Source organism: Sarcophilus harrisii, chromosome 1 (genome assembly GCF_902635505.1).
Source record: "Sarcophilus harrisii chromosome 1, mSarHar1.11, whole genome shotgun sequence".
Classification (NCBI taxonomy): domain Eukaryota; kingdom Metazoa; phylum Chordata; class Mammalia; order Dasyuromorphia; family Dasyuridae; genus Sarcophilus; species Sarcophilus harrisii.
In genome coordinates this window covers 532,500,120-532,519,128 of record NC_045426.1, presented here as the reverse complement: position 1 = coordinate 532,519,128, position 19,009 = coordinate 532,500,120, and the positions used below count along the sequence as shown (strand labels likewise).

General features: G+C 32.8%; 1 protein-coding gene across 7 annotated transcripts in view; it reads right to left on the bottom strand.

The window, feature by feature from the left end:
- Positions 1-19,009, bottom strand: part of ATP9B (ATPase phospholipid transporting 9B (putative)) — a 451,952-nt gene that overhangs the window by 289,846 nt on the left and 143,097 nt on the right. For all 7 annotated transcript variants that reach the window (XM_031946730.1, XM_031946732.1, XM_031946731.1 and 4 more), the window contains one exon: positions 8,865-8,916. In XM_031946730.1, coding sequence (XP_031802590.1) covers positions 8,865-8,916 — 52 coding nt within the window. The remainder of the gene's footprint in view (positions 1-8,864; positions 8,917-19,009) is intronic.

The window sequence follows — 19,009 nt, the reverse complement described above, 5'->3', positions numbered from 1 at the left end:
AATTGGTAATAGGCAAAATAATGATCAAGAAATCTAATGAGAATCTACACTGACACCTGTTACAAACGATCAGGCAGCAATTTCTGGACAAACAGAAAGCACATTCACTCCCCAGAAAAATGCTAATGCCTCTCAGTATGATAGAGATGAGACAACGTGCAACTTGCAAGGCTCTGGGTCTAGACTCAAGATTCCCCTGATAAGCAAGGAGGTCAGATCTGCACTTAGGAAAATCACTTTAAAATTTGAATAAAAGATGGACTGATGCAGGGAGAGACTTGTGAAGGTAGGCCAACAAGCAAGCTATTGCATAGTCTGGACATGAGGCGATGATGGTCTCCACGAGGGTATGGCATTATCAGAGGAAAGAAGAGAACATAACATTGAAAAATGTCACAAAAGTAAATATAATAGGTGTTGGCTACGATATGAGGTATAGTGAGGAATCAAGGATGACAATTAGCTTGTGATCTTAGGGGATTGTAAGGATAGTGGTATCCTTAACAGTAATAAGAGAAGTTAGGAAGAAGGGAAAGTTTTAGTGAAAAGATAATGGTTCAATTATGGACATGATAATGATTTTAAGATGTCTATATGGCATATTTAACTTGTATAGGACTGCTTGCCATCTGGGGCAGGGGATGAAGGGAGGGAGGGGAGAAGTCGGAACAGAAGTGAGTGCAAGGGATGATGTTGTAAAAAAAAGTTACCCAGGCATGGGCTCTGTCAATAAAAAGTTATAATAAAAAAAAATAATAAAAAAAGATGTCTATATGAAATATCCAGTTTGAGATGTCCAAAGGATGCAAGACTGGAGGTCATAAGAAAGACTGCTGCCAGATTTGATTTGAGAATTGTTAGCATAAAGAGGATAATTGAATCCATGTGAGCTGATCAGATCAACAATTTAATATAGAAGGAAAAGAGATTCTAGTAGAGACCTTGAGGAATACCTAACAGAATAATGAGAAGGAGCAAGGCAACAGATAAGAGGAGAATATTATAAAAACCTAGAGAGAAAAGACTATCAGGTGAAGAAAGTAATCAGCTATCTCAAAAGTCTAAGAGAAGTCAAATCAGGTGAAGACTAAGAAAACGCCATTAGATTTGGCAATTAAAAAAGAGTTGGTATTCTAGAGAAAGCAGTTTCAGTTAAATGATGAGGCTGGAAACCAGAATGTATAAAGAAGTGGAGGAACCTGTTACACACAACCTTCTTAAGCAGTTTAGCTGCAAAGGGGAGGAAAGATATGGGGCAACAACTATTAGGAATTAATCTATTCCTAGTGATAGTTTTTAGAGAATGGGGAATCCTACAGCATGTGCCTAGGCAGTATAAAAGCAAACAGTTAAAAGAAGGATAGACATATTAGAAGGGACAATATGTCAAATGAGGCAAGATGGATTTGGATCACTTGTGTATATAAGGAGTTGTCTCTGGCAAGGAAAAGGGTAACCTTGCGAGATAAGAGAGAAGAGAAAATAATGGCAGAAGTCACGAATGACATCAGAAGAAGAAAAAATAAGAGAAAAATCTTGATGTGTGACCTTTATATTAGAATTATGACCCAAGGTTTTCAGCTGAGAGGCATGAATATAGAGAGGGCCATAGGAGATTTGAGGAGAAATGAAAAAATACAATTATTCTCGCTTTCCCATTTTCTTTAAGATTCAGATCAGTCATCATCTAAATACCTTCTTTAAACAATTTATTACATTATCAATGTGTCTATATGATATCCTTTCAGAACTTTAGTTCTTTGAAGTCAGCAGCTGTATGAGTTAAATCATATGAGATGATATCACATCTTGTCTGAACTCTCTTTGTGCTCTGAAGATTTATGTCTCAGGTCACTCATCTTGAAATATTCTTCTACTGTCCACATTTTTGTGGCATTGGTGATTTTCTCTTAGAATTTTTATTTTGAGGAAGCATTTAGATGAGTCATCCTGAATTATTCTTCTGGTTTCTGATTCTCCATACTTTGTCATAATGCACAAATATCTCCCTCTCCTTCTCCACACATCAACTTTTTATTTCCTTTTTTATGTGTTATCTTCCCATTAATATTTAAGCTCCTTAAGAGAAGGAATTGCTTTTCCTTTTATTTGCATGGCCAGCAATTAATATAGTATCAGGTACAAAAGAACTACCTCTTAACTGACTGAGACTTGGTGAGAGAATACATGACAAGAAGTTGAGAAGATGGATAGAAGAAAAGGCCTCTTTCCAAGTTTGCCAGAAATCTGCTTTGCTCTACTTGAATCTTGCTAATTTTTAAGGTAATCCTGTTTTTATTCTTTTCTTTGGCTGCAATTCTTTTTCAGTGATTGGCAAAAAGATTATTTATTATTTTTGTTATTTTGTCATAGTTTTGGCAAATACACAGAAAATGGTGATAGCCACTTCAACATTCTAATTCTTTATCCATCTCCAAATTCAAAAGCAACAATAGTTTATTAAATGGTCTGGGGCTAGGTGGTCCTCACATTTTCTTTCCTTCTAATTTATTGCTGATTTTTATGTTTGCTATAACAAACTAGTGGTCTTGCTAAACACAGAGAACTGACTCAGAAAAAATTCATACATCATTAACAAGTCATTTTTTCATCTCTCTCCATTGAGAAATTCTACTAAGTATAGGAATATTTTATCTCACATCCACCAAAATATGCAAATGTATGTCTTTCTTAGTCCCTTTTCTCTCTCTAAAGTCTATTAATGATCTTATCAACTCATTTTAGTTCAATTACTATTTCTGTAGATAACTTCTAGAATAACACATTTCCCCCCTCAATAAATTTCTCTCCCCTGATAACTGGCTTTACCTTATCAATTACCTATTAGATATTTTTAAGTTCATATCACACAGGAATCCTATCAATATGAATGAAAAAGAACCCATGATCTCCTCCTCCTTAAGCTCACTCTATTTCAAAATTCCGCATTTGTATCAAGGTCAATTCAAAAATTTCATATCTTAATCCAGGAAGATGGAGAACAAAAGATTGGACCTTAACTGAGCTTTCTCTCCAATTTCCCTCAGAAACAATATTGAATCAAGCCTCTAAAAGAATTCTGGAAATTCTTTTCCAGAAAAAAGAAGAGGAGAGGAGAGGGAGAGGAGAGGAGAGGAGAAATGATGTAGTGAAACAATTTTTCAATCCAAGATAACTTAGCAGGACTTCAGGAATGATCTGTCTCACTTGGATAAAAGGGGATACAACAGGCACAACTACGCCAAGCCATACCAGCACAACAGACAAAACACCAGGTGCAAAAACTCAAACGAAAAAGGTCAGTAACCAGGTCTCTGGCTCCCAGTGCAAGAAGCTCAGGACAGTGCCCCTATTCCTCAAGAGCAAAGTCCAACTTTAAAGAAAATCAAAAACCAAAAAGGAGTCCTGAACATAGAAAACTACTATGACTACAGAAAAGACAAAAACACAAACTTATAAGAGGACAACATTATCAAAATGCCTATACGTAAAGCCTCAAAGAAGAATACATATTGGCCTCAGGTCCAAAAAGTCGACTTGGAAGAACTAAAAAATAATTTTAATCAAGTAAGAGAAGTAGAAAAAAAATTTAAGGGAAGAAATGAGAATTATGCAAGAGAATTATAAACAAAAAGAATTTGCAAGGCAAAAGGACATCTTCACTGGAGACAGGTGGAAAGAGAAGCTAGTGGAGGAAGACATCTGAATGATGTGAAATGAGGAAGATGGAAGAAAAGGAAGCTTTGGGCAAATGGTCTCGATTTTTTTCATTGAAATATAAAGCAACATTCTCAGCTGAGAGGGAACAAGTAAGAGAAGCCATGGGACATCTGAGGAATAAAGAAGCTTAGAATAATAAATTGATTAGGAAGGTTAAAAAAAAGATCATCTTGTCACAATGGGAGCCCAGTTGAGATTATGTAACTAAAGCTAGTAATGGACCTAGTCAGCATCATTTCAGAATTTTTTGTGTTTGTTCTATAGCACTAGGTCACCATTACCAATATGTAAGGGAAATACATATTGAATACATAACATTGAATTTCCTACTTTTGCTTTAAAATTTCATCATTCCACAAACTAGCTAGTTCTTAATATGTACCAGAAACCAGGAACAACCATCCCATCCCCTCCAAAAAAGGGCAAAAACAGTCCCTAGTTTCAAGAATTTTATATTCTAACACAGGGAGACAATATGTCAATCAGCAGTCAGTCAATAAGCATTTATTAAATACCTATCTATGTGCCAAGTTCTAGGAATATAAAAAAAAAGTAAAATGATAGCAACCTCTGTCCTACAGGAGCACATAATCTTATGGAGGAGAAAATAAGCAAAAATATATACAAACAAGCTATATACATGATAAACAGGAAATAATTATAAAAAAGAAGGCATCCAAACTAAAAGACATTGAGAAAGACTTGCATGTAGATGAGATGATAGAAAAAGGAAGGAAGGAGGGGAAAATGAGAGAGAAGAAAGAAGGAAAAGAGGGAAGCAATATGTAAAAGATAATGGTAAAGACTTAAAGATGAAAGTTGAAATAACCAGGAAGTTTCATGGATTTCCCCAGACAAAAATTTATGTACTTAGTGAGTAGCTTGTGAATGACAGATCTTTTTATATACAGTTAAGCAGATAATCAAAAAATTGTCAACAGGATCATCCTTTCTACCATGACAGAATCCCCTAAGAAACAAACTATTATTATTTTGAGAACTGCTACTATGAAATTTTTTTTTACAATAATGTACAGTTCTTCTTGTTTTAAGTACAAATACTAATAAATTTCATAAATAAAAATTTTACATTTAAAACATCATCAATATGATGAACTAGAAGAAGAAAAGAAAAATAGAACTCTTATGTAAAAAACCATATACTGGAGAAACAGACTTCTACAATAGAAATCAGAGTCCTACATCATAAGTCTTAATGTTTGAAGTATGGGATAATCATGGAAGGTGATAGGAAAGCAATATATTGCTAAATTGTAAATTTCCTCAGAGGGGGAAAAATTAAGGAAGATTTACATAAGAAAAACATATCAAATTGACTTCCTTTTAAATATTTTCTTGAAACTTAATTCTTATATGAAATATATCTGTATGCATCATCTGTGATATGATAGGTACAAAATATTTACTATTAATAAATCATCACCTTCATTTGAAAGATGAGGGAAAAAATATACGTGACAACTCACACAGCTGATTACTTAAAGAAATAATACTACAAACTAAGAGTTTAATAAATGTTTGCTGACTTTAAATGACTTGAGTAATAAGTAGCACCCAGGTTTCCTACTTTTAGTCCTAGGATCATAAATACCATACCAATTTGTACCTTAATATTTGCATACTAGAACTGAATCTAAGAAAAGTATCTTAGTTCTTATTTTTATTAAAACTAATGCATATATTTTACATGTTTTTTTCCTTAATAATTTAGTAAAATTCAGGCATGAATGATACTGTAATTCTGTATCAAAGCACAGGAATAATACAATTGATACATCTCCTCTAATTCATTCTTTGTGAAAGATAAGGAAAACTGCATCTTAATAGCTACAGTAATTACATCTGTGGTTATTCACCATGACACTCACCAAATCATTTTCTTTATATGCAGTTGTTATTTTTTAAGGTTTACTACATGTAGTGAAACATTGTAAAAATCAGAAAAGCATACAACAGGTTCTTGGTTTTGTCTTCTTTTCTAGACTATGACATTTTAAATTGCCCACTTAGGAGAAAACACATTTGTTTCCCAAGGGTCAGAATTTGTGTCATCACTTAAAATTTTCTAGTAGTAATTGGCAGATACTTTTTAATTTACTAAGACAATTACACTTCATTTTTATAGCACTACACTTAGGAACTAAAAATGAGACTCCAAATTGTATCCAGTAAGTAAGACAAAAGAGCTTTACTTAAACAGTACCATTTAAACCACCCTCCAAAATCTATAAAGAAATATAGGGGAAACAATGAGTGGAGGGGGAATCAAAGCATAGAGGAAGAATACAAGGGAGGGGCCCATGGGTTGATGGAAGGTTAAATAGTAGCAAGGCAAGTTAAGGGACAGAATCAAAGTGAAAGAGTTAAGCAGGGATAGGAAAGAAGAAATATATATATGTAAATAATATAACAAGGCTCAGGAGTGGAATTTATTAGCAAAAAAAAGTAGGGCTAATAATCTTTGATTTTAAACAAAGTCAAACTTAAAGATTCAATCAAGAGACAAATCTACATTATATGTCAACCATACTAATATTATTTTAGATCCATGTTTATATATGTGCTAATGCATGTATATGTCTGAGTTTATCAAAATATGTATACAAGTTGCTCTATCTGTGGCCATATATAGATATTTGTATATGTGTAGCCACAGATAGAGCAACTCGCATACATATATGTATGGGATCCTATATGTGTGGGTCTGTGAATATGAATGTATGTATGCATTGCTTGGGGTAGGAGGAGAGAATGAAGGGGGGAAAAGTAAAGTAAAAAAAGTATGGAACACAGAACAAAAGAACCATCTACAAGAAAGCAAAGAAAAGATGGCCCCTCATGATATATTATCTTCTATTATTATATATTCTTTCTTGAACTGGAAATTTATTGTTATATATTCTGAATCCTTCCTGATGGTCTGCTGGGTACATGACAATGTTCTGTTTTGTTTTGTTCTCTTTTTCTATCTTTCTTATTTCTATTCTGTTTTTCTTTTAATAAATAGAATTTTTTTTAAAAAAATCATATGATTTGATTTTGCATTCAGACTTCATAGTACTTTATCTTGATGTAGACAGCATTTTCCATTGCAAGTCTATTGGAATTGCCTTGGATCACTGATTTGCTAAGAAGAATTTATTGTTACTATGTATAATGTTTTCCTGGTTCTGCTCACTTCCAGGTCCTTCCAGGTTTTGCTGAAATCTGCTTGTTCATCATTTCTTATAAAATAATAGTACTGAATTATAATCATATACCACAATTTATTAGCCATTCCTCAAGTGATAGGCATACCCAAAATTTCCACTTCTTTGCCAACATAAAGAGCCTGTAGGTACATCTAACAAGAAACAAACATCAACAAAATAAAGGCTCATTAAAAAGACTTCATCAAAATAATAATTTTGTGAGTATTGTCAGGACTCAGTGTATATATAAAACCCAACTTCCTGCACAGATCCTGAGTCTATCTCATTTCTTTCAGCATATAACACCTACTATTATCCCCATTCCTTCATTTATGCTCAATTTCTCCTACTCTATTTCCTTATTGCTTATAAGTCTGTCCATGTCTCTCCTCAATCCCAGAAAAATCCTCACTTGATCCTTACATTTCCACTAATTGTCCAGTAAAAATCTGAAACTCAATAAGATACAAAACTGAACTCATTACCTTTCCTCCTAAATATTTCCCTTTTCAATCCAAAGTTCTTGATTACTGTTGAGATCACCATCATCTTCCCAGTTCTCTGGGCTCACAATCTAGATATCATCCAAATACCTCACTATCTCTTACCCTCTCTATCAAATCTGCTGCCTAGATCTGTATATTTCACCTTTGCAACATCCCTTGAATATGTCTCGAGAATTCTCTCCTCTGATTCTGCTACTCCGGGTGATGCCTTCATCATCTCATGCCAAAATTACTATGATAGCCTGCTGATTGGTCTGCCTGCCACAAATCTCTTCCCAATACAATTTATTTTCTATTCATCTGTCAAAATGATTTTCCTAAATCAAGGACATGACCATGTTGCTCTCCTTGATCAATAAACTCTAGTGGCTTCTATCATCTCCAGGAGCAAATACAAAATTCTCTGTTGAAGTTCAAAGTTCTTCACAAAATATTTTCCCCATTCCCTTCCTTTCTTATAGCTTACACTATCCTCTTCTACCCTCCCTCTTCCAACATCTCTCCAATTCTTTGTTGTTAACAAAGAAAACACTTCATTTCTTGGTTCTTATTCTCTCTCTATTTCTGGAATGTTCTCTTTCTCATCTTTACCTTCGGATTTCTTTCAAGGCCCAACTAAAATCCCACAGAAGCCTTTCCCAATCCCTTTTTAAATTCTAGTTCTTTTCCTTTACTGATTATTTATTCTTACTATATGTAACTTGTTTTTACCTATTTGTTTACAACCTTTCTCTCCCATTAGATTTCTAGCTCTTCAAAAGCAAGAACTATCTTTTGCCTTGCCTTATATTCCCAATCCTTAGCACAATGTCTGGCACACAGTACTGACTTAATGACTACACTTACCATAAAATGATTGCAGTGATTTTGAGTGATATACATTTTCAATCTTTAATGAAAGATTCAATTATGTCATTCTGTTAAGTATATTCTACTTACAGATGCAATGAAATACATTAATTTTATTAGAATTGTTATATTGACAACATAAATCCAAATTCCCTTCACAGTGTAACAGAAGTAAAATCATAAATTCTTTATGCAAATGTACTAGAATGAATACACATATCCCAAAGTGTAACTGTCTCTTCTTCAGAATAGTCACCATATTTATTTTGCCCAAGGATGCTGCTGGAATACCTTGAGAATCTGTAGTACTCTTTTCTTTGAATATTTTCAACAGTACCATATCTTTATCATTTTAAGTTTTAGAAGCCACCAAAAATCAGAATACAATACATACGGGTAGAGGCAGGACAGATGAAGGAGAAGATAAGCCATCTCATTCTCTTTTATAAAATGGCTCAGAAAGAAGAGATTAAAAAAAAAAAAACTATTATAGGATTTTTGCTTTGAAAAGTAAAAATTAAACTTTTAGAAAGACTTTTTAAAAACTAATTAATTAAACCAAATCCTCTTATAATACCTGTTTTTTCTGAAGTCCTGAGAAAGACCATATCAGATGGAATTCTTTGATTCTAAAAAGAAAATGGAAAAAAGTGAGTTATTTATAATTTATTCATATATAAATAAAATTATGCAATTTATACTTAAAATTATAATACGTGTATTTTAAATTATAGAACTCAAAACAGATTTTGAGATAATCTCATAAAATAACATCTGACTTCAGAATTACAAAAATTCCCACTATTACAACCATGTGGGGAGGAAAAGAATTATTCCAAATTCAGAATAGAATAGCCAAAAAAAAAAAAAAAGAATACAGAGATTAAAAAAAAAAAAGCCATTTCTTACTGTAATACAAACATATCAAAATACTAGAAACCCCAAACTAATATTTCATATATATATATAGACATGTTAAATATTTAAAATTTTTAAAATATGCTTACTCTCAATACGAGACATACTACTTTTTAGTATAGTTTAGTTTAGTTATTTATGGAATAAGAAAAAAACAAAAGCCTTTTGTAGCTCTATAGGTAGACGTTTTCCTTTAGATCAAAAAAGTTTCTTCTTATAAATGCTAGAATATATCAATGTCAAAAATTGATAACATGACATTTGAAATTTTAATGTAAAATTGGAAACTAAGATAAAAAATATAATTATGATTATTTTAAATACTTTAGTACTTTGTGATGTTAAAATATATCAGGGCAGTCTAATTGGTAGTCTATTCACATTGCAATATTAACAAGCTAATATTTTCAAAACACTTCTCTGAAACCTTCTTCCATCAATTGTCTTTCTTAAGAAGTTGCACCAAGCTTTCTATTAAAGAAGCATGGTGTGAGGAAAGAGCACTTAATTTTTACTTATAAATGTTTTTACTTATAAATGGTTTATAAGTTTGAGCCTGCACTGTATATCTTACTACTATGTGACTTTGGTCAAGTCTCATTTCACTAAGTCTCAGTTTCCTCACTTGAGAAATAAATTGCATTTAATTATGCATTATGCATCTCACTGGGTTAATATGAAAATCAAATAAAGTAATGTATGCATTCTATAAGCACAAAACATTATATTGCAGTATTATTTGTTGTTCCACAGTTATTAATACTAGTGGTAATCATGTTATTAACATGCTTTTATGAGGTACATAAAGTATGCCATTACCAACAAGAAAATTTTCAACCAAATATTGTGAAAATAGAAACAACCTTGATGTTAAAGGATTAAAAAAAAATCTAATAGTTACTTCTTTAACTATTCTAAATTCTACATTTGAATTCTAAAACTCTAATTTGTTTTTCATTTTCTAATTTTTTTCTTGCTTATAAAAATCAATAGCTCACACATACTTTAAAAGAAACTTTATTACTGAAGTATATACTATTTTGGTAAAGATGTTGTGGGAACAAAAAGTGTAACTGACTAGTAAAATTTGTATTTTTGTAGTTAGATTAAGTAGTGGGTTTTGAACATATTCAGTGTTTATTTTTTTTTCATTATTAAGAGCCAATACATTTTTCAACACTGATTTATTTAAAAACGTAAATTTCTTATCTTACAAAAATATAAAGTTAAACTAAATTTCTTAAATGCAAGAATAGGGGAAAGACAATTAATGTTAACAGAAGAAAAATAAAAACAAAATCAACAAATTATGGGGATCTAGGGAAAAGTTGAAAGTTATCTTTTAGCAATTGAAAACTTGGAAGGAAAAAAAAATCAACTTTGATAGATTGTCTTTGGCAATTTCTTCAAATGAAGCACATGGCTGCACATTTAATGAGTCTGAAAAGCACTAAGACACCTAAACAACTATATATTTTATCTTTCTTAAGCAATTCACTAAAACCAAAATGTTCTACAAGTTTCTCCAATCCTCACTGAAATCTGCCCTCTTCAAGACAAAGAGGAAAGTATCAGAAAGTGACATAGAATAAAGGATTGCTATGTAATAATAATGACAAATTACAGCTATGAATAACTGCTGATAACACTCTCCTTACAGAACTAATGGTAAAATTTGTACCATATTGATATGGATGGATGGATTATGTATATACACAAATACTAACACACACACACACACACACACACACACAGAGTTATGTCTTGGTTATCTATTTTCAAGGAATAAGATGCTCCAAATAAGTATATTTTATATACCACACAATTTAAGATTAAGCAAAAGCATGTCATTTTAACTTTTAAATATAACTCTCCCTAAAATATTAGATATTTCCTTCTTACAACATACTAAAAACAATTTAACTTTTACTGACATGTCATTAGGAAATATTAATTGATGAATTGTGCTTTAAAACTATTTGCAGATGAATAAGATTTGAAGCATGGTACAGACTGGGTACTAACTGGTCCCACAATTTGTTCTGAAATTTATCTATTGATAAAAAAGTTCCTGAGGTGAATATTTTAATGTCATTCACATACCCCTTATGAATGTAGAGCAAAAAAGAAAAAAAAAATTAAACTGTTTGTTTTCTGGGCAGTTTAGGTACTGGCTAACTGAAAACTTCAACAAAGTCATCACTTGTCTACAATGGTTAATTCACCTTCCTCTTCCCCCTTACACTCCTATTCCTCATTCCAGGTCTTCCAAGACCAAGTTTCTTCATTTTGGATTTCACTGTCTTCTAACTTAGTAATATATTCAAAATATCATCAATTATTTCTACCTCATTAACACAATGTATCTGAAAAGGCTCCTTCAACTAATTCAATTCAACAAACATTTATGTTCACTCCATACAAAACACTGAGTGAAATACAAAGATGACTGAGACATAGGCTTCTCAGGTTACAATGCTTCTATTTCGTTTGTACTGTTTATTCAGCAATTTTTTATTGAGGCCTAATTATGATCAAGCCACCAAGAAAAGTTAAGAAGAGAAGTAAGAATAAACACAGTAATAGTGAAACTGTAACATGAAGCAAAATGAAGGGGATGGAGTGGAATTTAGGGGTGCAGTTGTCAAGAGAAATCAAAACTTCTGGGGAGTCATATCAGAGATCAAAAATGATTCACACACACAAAAAAAATCATTATTTGATCTGCACACTGAAGGATAAGGTAAAATTTCAACAAGCAGAAATCTTTCTCTGGGAGAGAAAGACCATTAGGGAAAAAGCAGAATTGTCAATCAACATGCATTTTTTGAAATGCTTATTATGTGCTAAGAAATGGGCACAGAACCTCAAAAAAATGCTTTTAATTATATTTGCAAGATATACATGGTTTGAGATACAACAGAGATAAAACAGTTAATCAGGGACATATAAGATATATCCATGGATTCTGGAAAGTCAGCTGAATAGGGAAGGGACTAGAAGTTGAGAGGGAATGAGAAAGATATCTTACATATAGAAAGAAGAATTAAAGCTAAGTTTTGAAGGAAACCAGGATTCCCACAGTGAGAGATGAGGAGAAAAAGTTTTCCAAGGATAGAGAGGTCATCTTCTGCAAAGGTAAAGCGATGGAACACAAAGTGTATAAGGTACAAGCAGGTCAGTATAGCTGGATTCTAGAGTATGTGGAGAAGATGTAGTCAGACCTAAACTTTAGGAAAATAGAAGATGGATTAGTGTAAAGGGCTGGAACTATGAAAAGGTGTACTTGACTCAGACAAAGGAACATTTAAGGCTAATTACCTATTCGAAGTGAGACAATGACTCTATTAGCATATGTTTTGGATAAATGGCTCTTCTCACTGTTTGGTGCTTACTCAATGTTTGGTATATACAAAGTATACACCGAAGTAGGCAAGGATTAGAGGGTGGGGTGGGACAGGTCAGAGTCACTTTTGGGCAGGAGGAGGAGCAGAGAAGTTGGTGACTTTGGATGCAAGATACATCATTGGCAAACCTCGTGGCAGTTTGTCTGTCTCTGACTCTGGCTGACCCCCAGGCCCTCTAGGAAGTGAGCCCCTACTCCACAGATTAGTGTAGTGGGCACCTTAACCAATTAGAGCAAAAGAGAATCTAAGAAAGAACTGTTGAAAGTTGCTATGAGTAGAGAATATGAGAAACGTTTTGAAGGCAGAAATAAGATTTGAAAGACTGCCTATGTGTCAGGAGAGAGGACATGAAAAGAAGGAACTAAAGGAAAACAAGGTTGTAAACCAAGGAAACCAGAAAAGATGATGCACTCTCAAAAATTATAGGCAAGTTGGAAGAGGGAAGAGTTTATAGGGAAACAAATTATGCTTTGTACATGATGATTCTGAGATGCCTAAAGGATATCAAAGTCACAGACAACAACAGCAACTATCTTTATATAGGGCTTTAAGATTTACAATCTCTTCTCATCTGATCCTTGCAATAACCTCTATAATAGTTATTATTTTTAGTCCCATTTTATTAATAAGGAACTTTTCTCAGTCACATAGCTAATAAGAGGCTGAGGCAAAAATTCAGTTTTTTTTCTGACTCCAAAAGGCAGGTGGCGATTGGAATGGTAGCTGAAGAGAGAAAGTAGCACTGGGTGTAAAAGCTTGCAAACCAAATGTATAGAGATGATGACTGAATCCATGGGTGTTAATTAAGATCATCAAGTGAAATGGAATAGGTTAGAAAGAGAGGGTCCAGAACAAAACACAGACACTCAGTCAATGGGGCCTGACATGAAGAAACTAGACAAAAAAAATCAAAGAAGACAAAGTAGGAAAACAATGTTATGAAAGCCATAGGGGAAAAAGTAGGAGAAAGCTTTAGAATCATCAAGAAGTAAGAGGTCTGAGAAAAGACCAAGAGATTTGGCAATTAAGAAATCACTGATAACTTTGGGGAAGACAGTTTCAATTAAATAATGAGGCCATAAGTCAGTGTAGAGAGATAAAAAATAGAACACTATTATGTGTTCACTACTGAGTGAGGAACAGCAAGTAGGCAAAAGTCTAGACTAAAGAATGTTGGAACTCTTTAGTGGAACATAACTGAAAAGATAGGAATAGGCTAGTTAAGAAGAACTTCATATCCTTAAAAAAAAGTTTGTAATTAATCTTGCAGGTAATGAGGAATACTGGAATCTTTTGAATAGGGAAAAAGCATAAAATTAAAGATAAAGCTAACTGAATTTTATGCCCAATCATTTTAACAGAGATATTTTTATAAAAAATAAAAGAATTACATACATACATATATATATATATATATAGAAAGAGAGAGAGAGAGAGAGAGAGAGACAGACAAAGAGAGACAGAGAGAGACAGACAAACAGACAATTCAAAGGCTAGTTAATTATGTGAAGGAGAAAAATATTCCTATTCACCCGGACAACATTTTATACAGAAAGTAGGGTTATTAATTAGGAAGAAATAAAGCCAGGCCTGTATAGTTCACTCAAACTAACAAAATGACAGTATCTCTAAGCAGACATGAGCTCTATGAAGTTTCAGACTACTTCATTTCTGTCTCTCTATCTCTAGCATCTAATTTGGTATCTAGTGGTGCAATCACTGGGCTTAGAGTCAGGAAGACCTAAATTCAAGCTGTTTGACACTGGATATGTAATTTAACCCTGTTTGCTTGTTTCCTCATCTGTAAAATGAGTTAGAGAAGGAAATGGCAAAACAGTCCAAGTATTTTTGCTAAGAAAACCCAAAACGGGTTCCAAGTTGATCAGGACTGAAACAACTGAACAACAACAACAACAGAATTCAGTTGCTGAAGCATCATCAATTCCATTTCCTGTAGCATCTAGTGTAGTGATCTGAATTTAGCATGGAATTCCTAAGATTTGAATTGAAATCTCCAAGGTCAAAATAGCAGAATTCTTTGACCCCAGATCTAATCATCAAACTGCATGTTATTTTTAAGTCTCTATTCATATAAGAAAAGATACTGTCTTACATTGTTTAATTCTTTTGATAAATTAATATTATTCTGCCAAAAATCCTTAGGTTCTGTAGGGGGCTTTTTGAATCAAAATTCTTGCATGAATCTTCAATTCAAAAATGTGCAAAATGCAAATAAAAAAATGAAAGATTATTGGGAGAACACTGATGTTTTTTTCACAGTGAAATGATATGGAATCCTTTCATTAGAAAGAAATGAAGAAAATGGAAAAGTGGTTTCATTACTAATATTAATTCTTAAAATATCAAATATAAACCTAAAAACAATGCAAAAGATTACATTTAATTTAATTCCACAAATGTTTTTAAGCAGAATACTGTGATAAGGAGTAAGAGAGCCAAAAAGTTTAGATAATATAGAATCAGTAACATAATGGAGCTTACTCCCCAAATTCTAATGCAAAATAACATTAATAAATGTGTTTGAAGATGAGCATTTACCAATATGGTGATGCTCTCCATCATTATAAGCCACATTCTGTCTATACCTTATAATCTTAAAAAGAGTTAACTTAGAACAGAAAGGTAAAGTTACTTGCTTGAATCACAAAAAAGTATCAGAGGCAGAATTTTAACCCAGGTCTCCCCGGGACAAAAAAGTCCTGCCTTCTTTCCACCAGGTCAAATTGTTGTTTTTAGTTTGTTTGTTTTTGTTTTTTAAACAAATCACAGCTGTTAAAAGTGGAACTCCTTCTAAGGATCTCAATTACTGTCAAGGGCACTGCCATTCTCCAAGCCTCCCAATCTAAGTCATTTTTCACTCCTCATATATCTCTCACCCTCTATATCCAATCCACTACCAAGACCTGTCAATTTCACCTTAACCACACTTTTTTGAAAATCTTATTCTCTCCTCTGATATTGCCATCACCCTGGTGTAAGAACTCATCAACTCATGATGAATTACTATTTGAATTATTACAATATCCCCCAGCTGGTCTTCCTGCAACTTCTCTCCATTGTAGTTTGTCCTCCATTCAATCAGAGTGATTTTCCTAAGGTATAGATCTGACCACATCACCCTCTCTCCTCACTAAATTCTACTGTCTCCCCATCACTTCCAGGAGAAAACACAAAATTTTCTGTTTGGCATGCAACTCTTTGGCCCCCTTTTCCAGTCTTCTTACACCCTATATTTTCCTCATCACATCTTCCCCCAAATCTATCCCAAACATCCTTTTTGTTCCAGTTACCCATACCTCCTTAGTAATCACAAACAAGACATTGCCTCAGCTCCAAGCATTTTCTTTGGCTGTCCATCATGCCTAAAATGCTTTCCTCCTTTCTCATCTATGGCTATTTTCAACTACTAACTTCAAATTGCAGTCTTTCTCAGTTTTACTTAATTCTTGTGCTTCCCTTCTCTTAATAATTTCCTATTTGTACATAACTTGTTAGTACATAATAATAATTGTTAACATTTATATAACATTTACTATGTGATAGTCATTGAGCTAAGCACTTTACAATTCTTATTTCATTTAATCCTCACAACAATCCCATAAGGTAGATTTATTATCCCCATTTTGCAGATAAGGAAACTATGGCAGAAGTTAAGTGACAGCCCAGGTGTGGGAGGTCAGATTTTAACTGAGATTTTCTTGATTTGGGGCCCTGTGCTCTATACACTATACCATCTAGTGGCCCCAAATATCTGCTTGTGGTCTCACCTTTTTGATTCTGAGCACCTCAACAGCAGGAACTGTGATGTGCCTCTTTACAGATGATTAAAATATACTTAATGACTCATTGAATAAAATATGAACAAAAAACAGACTAAAAAATGGTGACTTAAAATGATTTGGTCAAAGAACAAATCATGGAAACCAATAACTGTATTAGAGACAATAACAACCAATAGCATAATATTCAAAACTTTGTGGGATACAGTTAGTTCAGTCCTTTGAGAAAAGGGTTTTTTTTTTTACTTTATCAGCTCAGTTGCTGTAATAAAACAGGATAAGATTTTAATAACCTTTTCCCTTTCTGATATGTGACCTGAGGTCAATAACATATTCATAGTATCATAAATCTATAACTACAAGGGACCTTGAAAGTAGTCTAGTCCAATTGATTCAATTTACAAATGAGGAAACTGAGGCCTAATAAGATAAAATATTTGTGAAATGAGATGATATGTGATTAAATGAGATAATATGCATGCATAATATGCAAAATGAGTCTTTGAAAACTAAAAGCACCATAAAAAACATAAAATAAAGACATGATTTTTATCTATTAAAGCACTTTTTCAAAATGGTTTTTTCATGATATACAAAAAATTACTACTATCCTAAATGTAAATATTCCAAAATTAATTACACTTGACTTAAATTCTGGCCTATCCCCGACAACAAAATTTCAAAAGTTATTATTAATGATTTCACCTTGAGATATAAAAAAAGTATTGAAATATAAAAGCAAATCAGTGTAAAACATTACATGAGAAAAGTACATTTAAGAATAGCCACTCTATTAAACAAAGTATCAAGTGGGACTTTTCATTAAGTTTATATAAATGTCAAATAATTTGATTAAATGAATTGTTTATTTCATTGGTATGCACTCCACTGATAAAGATTCCAATTTCTTCATCACTTTTCCTCCCAGCAATTCTTGTCCACATTTAAAACTAAAACAAAATAAATGATAGGGAAGCTACCAAAATCCCTGGAGGCTTTTTTTTTTTTTTTTTGTTAAAGCTAGCATCTTAAGGGAATCAGCACATCACTCACATTCTCCCCATCTATTTCCTCTTATTCTTGAAAGATAATCAATTGATTTCCTTTTCTATTCATAAATGTCCTTAAAAACTTTTCCACTACTTAAAATCAGAGGATTATGGAAGGTGAGTGCACAAAGTGATTTTAAATATTATCTAGGCTAACTCTATCCTTTTCCACACAAGTAAACAACTCAGGAGAAGTGAAGTCACAAAGTAACCAAACAGACTTCAACAAAAATCTTCCAAAACCTAGTTTAGTGATCTATTTAACACTTCATGTTATACATCATCCTCAGTTCACAAAGCAATATTAGCCAGATGTTTGTTTATACATACCATATGTCTTTCAAAACCCTTATGGCTATCTGTAAATTTAATTTTTTAAAGACTCTTATTAGTAAAATTTTCTTATCCATCTATATGAATTGTTTATAAATGAGTACTATTGTTTAGAATCATTCACATTTATATAATGCTTTTAAAACTTTTTCATCACAATAACCCTTTTAACATAGGGAGTGCAATATTATATAATAACTCTAATTTTAAAAGGTAAGGAAGAAAAGATTAAGAAGTTTGAACATGGAGGCACAACAACTAATAAGTTCAATTTCCAAGACTTGAAACCAAGTCTACTAGTTCTTCCAGTGATCTTATTTGACAAAACAGGATATCCAAAAAATAAATAAATAAAATAAAAAGTCAATCTGAGATACAAATTTAATTTAGAAAATATAGACAACCATAACATTTTTCATGAAATATAAGCTTTTTTAAAACAAATTACTGCATAAATCAAGTACAAAATTCTTAGTAAAACTCAGTTGTCCCAATTTTTAAAACAAAAGCAATTTAGTACCAATTTCATTAAATGTTTGTATTTGCATCTCAGTGCCACATTAACAAATTTCTACAACAGACTTTACAAGTATATTCAGTTTCTCAAACAAATCCTAACACATAATCACAAAAATTATTTCATGCTTTTCCAAATATTACTATGAAATATACTCATGAAAGCTATTGTTCATATCTTTAACAATCACTAATTAAATGCATATTCTATACAAAATACTTTGCTCCATTAAGTGGTTGTGGTCCCTTTAAGAAATTGATTTGTGATTCAGATTACTCCCAGCCCTTCCTGGCCCATGCATTACCAATTCAAGAAGCTAGGACCTTTGATTCACAAATTCTGGTCAAAAGCACCCCTGTGAATTCTAATAGGAGATCCAGGATTGTTCCAGCCCCCACCAGATCTGAGCCAACTTGGGCTTTCACAGCCCCCATGGGATCTGAGCCAACTTGGGACTCTACCGACGGGCCCCCTTTAGTTAAATCTCTCATTATAAAAAGAGCCAAACTAAAATCCTCTCTTTGCAGAGGTTCCAAACAAGCCAGCACCACGCTTGGCACCCCAAAGAGCCTCTGCCCACTGGAATATTGTTTCCAGTGCCTCTTTACTCTCATCTATTTCCTTAACTAGACTTTAACCTTACTTCCAATCCCCATAATAAACCTCTTTTATCAATCTAGGTTTTCGGGTCTGTAAAT